General features: G+C 45.7%; 1 protein-coding gene across 1 annotated transcript; it reads right to left on the reverse strand.

The window, feature by feature from the left end:
* Window positions 1-302: 302 nt before the first annotated feature.
* LOC135051093 (uncharacterized) lies at window positions 303-2,654 on the reverse strand. The gene is made up of 5 exons (XM_063957266.1): window positions 2,185-2,654; window positions 2,002-2,085; window positions 1,797-1,868; window positions 1,324-1,629; window positions 303-1,234 (listed from the first exon to the last, which is right to left on the reverse strand). The coding sequence occupies exons 1-5, from the start codon at window positions 2,642-2,644 to the stop codon at window positions 354-356; spliced, it is 1,803 nt and encodes a 600-aa protein (XP_063813336.1). The 5' UTR covers window positions 2,645-2,654; the 3' UTR covers window positions 303-353.
* Between the last annotated feature and the right edge of the window lie 3,791 nt (window positions 2,655-6,445).

Genomic DNA, 6,445 nt, shown 5'->3' on the forward strand with positions numbered 1-6,445 from the left:
GGAAAAAGCTAGATGACTTACCCTTGGCAAGTCCTCCGCCAAGCTCTATGCCAGCCTCTGTGCTTGATTAGCGGACTGGACCCTTCTCCGATTAGGTCTTGCCAGTTGTCGGTATGCTGTAAAGAAAAAAAGACACAGTCAGTTTATAAAAAAAAATACCTTTGCTTGTCACTAACTGTCCCTGACACCATTGCTGATCTCCTTTCCCTAACTTAGCACACCGCTACGGACAAATACCTAGCTTGTTGGGGAAAAGAAAGAGGAAAAAGCTAGATGACTTACCCTTGGCAAGTCCTCCGCCAAGCTCTATGCCAGCCTCTGTGCTTGATTAGCGGACTGGTCCCTGTGTCCGGCTAGTTTGCTGTTGTGGACGGCTCCTCCTGGGATCCTGACGGCTCCTCCGGGGCTGTGGCATGCTCCTCCGGTGCTGTGGCATGCTCATCCTGGGCTCGGGCATGCTCCTCCTGGGCTCGGGCATGTTCCTCCTGGGCTCGGGCATGTTCCTCCTGGGCTCGGGCATGCTCCTCCTGTGCTCTGTTCCACATAACTGTCTGTGCTTGTTCCAACATCTCCTGCTGTGCTCTGTTCCACATCTCTTGCTGTATTATGGACTGCTCCAATTCTTCTGACCTTTGACGCTGCAGTCTCAAAACTGACAATGCTCTTTGATAAGCCAGATCTCCTCTCTCTTCTTGAGCATACATTTCTTGATCAATTGATGTTCTGTTTGATGGTGTTGTGACTTCCGAACTTCGTTCTGCCTGCTGTGGTTGTGCGCTGTGCAATCTTCTTCCTTCGTCTGTCATCAGCTGCAGGCTTGTTGAAATCATGCTTGTGTTTAGGTTGCACTGTTGTTGCCACAGTAGCATGCTTTGAAGGCCTGTTCCAATCTGTTGGCATTGCAATGAAATATGTTCCAGAGAATCATTGTGTTGTCGACAGAGTTGTTCCTGATGGGATTCTCCATCCCGCTGTTCATTTTGTTGGGTGCTGATCTGTTCAATCTTCTGCTCCATGCTCTTGCAATGTCCAACCACCGACATATGTGCTGACACAAGTTGATCGTAGTATCGGGCCAGCGATATCATTGCGTCATTTTGTTGAACAACAGCTGTCTTGATATGGTCGATGTTCTGTTCCATGTTGTCCAAACGATTATTAATCCTTTGGCTTTCTTCAGCTCTACATTGGTCCATGTTCTTTAAAGCTTCCAGTATTAGATTGAGTGATGACTCTGTAATACAAGTAAATAATTTAGTTTAACAAATTACAGTTGAACACAATTAAACACTCCTAAATTGTAAATAAATATAAAATTGCTACCTCCTGGCGTAGTTTCCGGTGTTTTTGATTCAAGGACTTCTGGTACACTGCCTGAAGTTTCCATGTCCGGAATTTGCTCTGTTCTTTCAACAAGATTATGGTCTCCAATTGCAGGGTAGCTCTGTGAAAAGGACTCTTCTGGCAGTGTCTGTGGGTGCCCCTGTGATGAATTTTCTTCTGGAAGTGGCTGTTGGGATGATGTTTCTTCCTGCACCGTGGGTGGGTGCATCTGGGCTGATTCTGCTTGAAGTGTCGCTGCTTGCAGTGTTGAATCAATCGGCAATATTGTATGCTGTATCTGGGTTTCTAAAATGTCAATATAGATATATACAATAATTATAACCCAAAAATATGCAGTGCCAGAAATACAGACAGCTAAAGATACGCAAACAGTGCAAGCTAGAGGTATATACCCATTGATAGATATACATGTACCAAAATTTATAATTTCATGTACAAAAACTATGCCTTACCGGTATCCTCAGCACCTCCTCCAGTTGTCGGATATCCAAAAGAAACTCTTCTCTTTGCCTTAACTGTGGAATCTGTAATATTTATATAAAGAACATACTGTAGTTATTAGTTTTGTTTCCATACAAAATATTTTTTGAATATATATATATATATATATATATATATATATATATATATATATATAAAATACGATATGTCCCTAACCTTTCTGCGATTTTGTTTTCTTCTTTGGCGTTGTTTCCGTTTGTGGCGTGCTATGTTTTGTTGGCGTAGAATATTTTGTGGCTCCTTTTGAAAGAAATACGAAATTTAAATTTTTGTTGAAATAATTAGTTTTTTAAAAAGAATATTAAAAAATTAATTTTATAGAATTTTTAAAAATAATACCTTCTGCACTGGTTCCTGCCATTTCTTCCTGCACAAGTACGAAGTAGTTCTCCATCTTCTTTTCCCAATCCTTGTGTAATTTTTGCCCTTTTTGGATCTTGAGATTGACGGATCTTCTACAGTCGCGTAACCTTTTCTTGCAACTTTCGTTGCTTCGCTTGAACCCACCTCCCAAAGAAACTGATTCAGAGATTTCATTCCACGTCGTTCCCTTGAATCGGTGATGAACATTTCTTGCCGGCGATCCGAAAAGTTGAAAGGAGTGATGAACAACTTGATTGATTAGGGTGTCCGTTTCTTCATCTGTGAAGTTGGGTGCCCTGCTGCTGGATTCTTCTCCCGAGTCCGCTTCTTCATGCGAAACTCTGCCATGGTCGGTTGGTGATGTTTGTTGCTGTCTTTCCGAGGATTCTTCTTCCTGTGCGGATAGAGAAAGCCTCCTTGCTTCTTCCTCGGACATCTCTGAAAAAAAAACTTAAAAAAAAAAAAAATTCATACTAATATATAATAATAATAATAATAATAATAATAATAATTAGTATACTAGCAGTGCAACATACCCAAATTTTGCCAACCAGCTGTTACAAATATACACAAGTAATGAACCCCAGCAGTGCCAAATACAGAAATTATGCCACCCAGCAGTGCCAGATACCCAAAATATGCCACCCAGCAGTGCCAAATATAGAAATTATGGCACCCAGCAGTGCCAAATACAGAAATTATGCCATCCAACAGTGCCAGATACCCAAATTATGCCATCCAGCAGTGCCAAATACAGAAATTATGCCATCCAGCAGTGCCAGATACCCAAATTATGCCATCCAGCAGTGCCAAATACAGAAATTATGCCACCCAGCAGTGCCAGATACCCAAATTATGCCATCCAGCAGTGCCAAACACAGAAATTATGCCACCCAGCAGTGCCAAATACATAAAATATGCCACCCAGCAGTGCCAGATACCCAAATTATGCCACCCAGCAGTGCCAAATATAGAAATTATGGCACCCAGCAGTGCCAAATACAGAAATTATGCCATCCAGCAGTGCCAGATACCCAAATTATGCCACCCAGCAGTGCCAAATACAGAAATTATGCCAAACAGCTGTGACATATACACAAATAATGAACCCAAGCAGTGACAGATATACACATTTGGCAAACAAACGGTGAAAAATACACACATTATGCCAGAAAGCAGTGCCAGATACCGACATCTCACACACTGCAGTAACAGATATACAAATAATGCCAATCAGCAGTGGCAGGGATAGCAGTTGGAAGAGATAATAAGAAACATGGGACAGTTTATTTAGCATGATAGTGTAATAGAAAGACAGAGTACATTTAGCTCAGCGCTTACCTATTAAGATGAGAAAAAAAAACTGGATTGGTCTTCTCCTCTTCGTATGAAGAATTCTTGTCACGGTCACTTCTCCAGAAAAGCTCTGATATGTAAATCAGAATCGCTAGAAGCCAATCACAAGACGCTAACAGACCGTATACAGCCAGTTAGCAGTCTCAAGCAAATGGCGCCTATGCAAGGGAGGGACAGAGTTTATATTCTGTGTAAAAGTGCGGGAACATCGCTCCTCCTTCAAGTAGGAATCATGTAGTATTATTGGCTAATTTAGTGGCACCACTATACGTCAGGTTATACTGAACTGTTGATTTGTCTTATGTAGGAGTATATTTTATTGGTTGGATTTCAGCGCGAACGGACATGTTATGTTTTGATTGGTGTCATCAGTGATAGCATTATTTAAATCAAATTTAAAAAAAAAAAAACAGTAACCGGAATGTATCTTGGAACGTTGTCCGTGAACGGTTAATTTAAGCAAACTCTGCCATTATGGAGCTTGCAGTACTTATCGACGGGGATTATGTAGCTGTAGTGTTGGTGTAATTTTGGCACATATAGTGCAATGGGGAATGCTGGCTGCACCTCAGCACGAGAACGGGGTGACGTTCCGGTGTGCTGGGGCGTATAGGGGCAGTACACGGCTGTGGGGGAGCTTATGGTGGGAGAGGGGTAGATGGCTAGAGAGAGCGGTGTGCGTCTTGGGGTACATGGCTGGTGATAGCTGGTGTTCGGGGGACAGTTGGAGGGAGGCGTTGTGTTACTTGTAGTGCCACGGTGAAACATGGGGCGCGTAATGTAGTGGGGTGTCTAGCTAGGCGTGTAAATGTAGACAGGCAGCGGGGTGACTAGGGGGGATGGAGGCGGCGTCTAACTTTGGACGGGTATCGTGGGGAATAGCGGGCGGGGGGGGGGGGGAGGGTGTCAGCGTTGCAGATGTGCAGCCGGGTGCCCAGGTGTGCTGGCAGACATGGGTGGGGTGTTCTTAAAGGGTGTGACTGTGCTACCAGAGCGGGGAGCAGTGCCAGGGCGTTGTGTTACTTGTAGTGCCACGGTGAAACATGGGGCGCGTAATGTAGTGGGGTGTCTAGCTAGGCGTGTAAATGTAGACGGGCAGCGGGGTGACTAGGGGGGATGGAGGCGGCGTCTAACTTTGGACGGGTATCGTGGGGAATAGCGGGCGGGGGGGGGGGGGGAGGGTGTCAGCGTTGCAGATGTGCAGCCGGGTGCCCAGGTGTGCTGGCAGACATGGGTGGGGTGTTCTTAAAGGGTGTGACTGTGCTATCAGAGCGGGAAGCAGTGCCAGGGCGTTGTGTTACTTGTAGTGCCACGGTGAAACATGGGGCGCGTAATGTAGTGGGGTGTCTAGCTAGGCGTGTAAATGTAGACAGGCAGCGGGGTGACTAGGGGGGATGGAGGCGGCGTCTAACTTTGGACGGGTATCGTGGGGAATAGCGGGCGGGGGGGGGGGGGGAGGGTGTCAGCGTTGCAGATGTGCAGCCGGGTGCCCAGGTGTGCTGGCAGACATGGGTGGGGTGTTCTTAAAGGGTGTGACTGTGCTACCAGAGCGGGGAGCAGTGCCAGGGCGTTGTGTTACTTGTAGTGCCACGGTGAAACATGGGGCGCGTAATGTAGTGGGGTGTCTAGCTAGGCGTGTAAATGTAGACAGGCAGCGGGGTGACTAGGGGGGATGGAGGCGGCGTCTAACTTTGGACGGGTATCGTGGGGAATAGCGGGCGGGGGGGGGGGGGAGGGTGTCAGCGTTGCAGATGTGCAGCCGGGTGCCCAGGTGTGCTGGCAGACATGGGTGGGGTGTTCTTAAAGGGTGTGACTGTGCTACCAGAGCGGGGAGCAGTGCCAGGGCGTTGTGTTACTTGTAGTGCCACGGTGAAACATGGGGCGCGTAATGTAGTGGGGTGTCTAGCTAGGCGTGTAAATGTAGACGGGCAGCGGGGTGACTAGGGGGGATGGAGGCGGCGTCTAACTTTGGACGGGTATCGTGGGGAATAGCGGGCGGGGGGGGGGGGAGGGTGTCAGCGTTGCAGATGTGTATTGTGTATGTCAGGCATGTCCAAACTGTGGCACTCCAGGTGTGGAGAAACTACACATCCCAGCATGCACTGAAACTATATTGGCCTATATTTACATGTAGATATCTTAGATATGTTATCTGTCAAAGTAATTAGTGTCGATCTTAGTTATGTCGATCTTGTGTATGTCGACCTATTACATGTCGTGCAATTTAAGTGTCGATCTAAGTTTTGTCGCACTTAGTTATGTCGATCTTGTGTATGTCGACCTATTACCTTTCGAACCTTTTAAGTGTCGATCTAAGTTTTGTCGCACTTAGTTATGTCGATCTTGTGTATGTCGACCTATTACCTTTCGAACCTTTTAAGTGTCGATCTAAGTTTTGTCGCACTTAGTTATGTCGATCTTGTGTATGTCGACCTATTACCTTTCGAACCTTTTAAGTGTCGATCTAAGTTTTGTCTACCAAATGAGTGGTCGGTCTAACACATTTCGAACTAAAAGATGTTCGATTTAATGGCAGTCGGCCTATTTAATGTCGAACTAGTTACTGTCGGTCTAACGCAGTTGTCGAGCAAACTACTGTCGATCTTAATCCATGTCTAAGTAAAATATTCGATAAAGTAGCTGTCGATCATTTGTTATGGTCGATCAAATACATGTCGAACTAAAGATACTGCCGATATACAGACAGTCGATGAGTTGTGTTGTTCGAACTATCGTGGTCGTTCAAAACATTGTCGCACAAACGGATGCCGATAAAACGAACCACACCCCCACAGAGGCACAAAGGAAGGATGGATGTGTAAGACTCCTTTAACGAAAGTTTGAAACTCTGGAAAGGAGGCCAATTGTTTTTGGAAGAAAA

Source organism: Pseudophryne corroboree, chromosome 2 (assembly GCF_028390025.1).
Source record: "Pseudophryne corroboree isolate aPseCor3 chromosome 2, aPseCor3.hap2, whole genome shotgun sequence".
Taxonomy (NCBI): Eukaryota; Metazoa; Chordata; class Amphibia; order Anura; family Myobatrachidae; genus Pseudophryne; species Pseudophryne corroboree.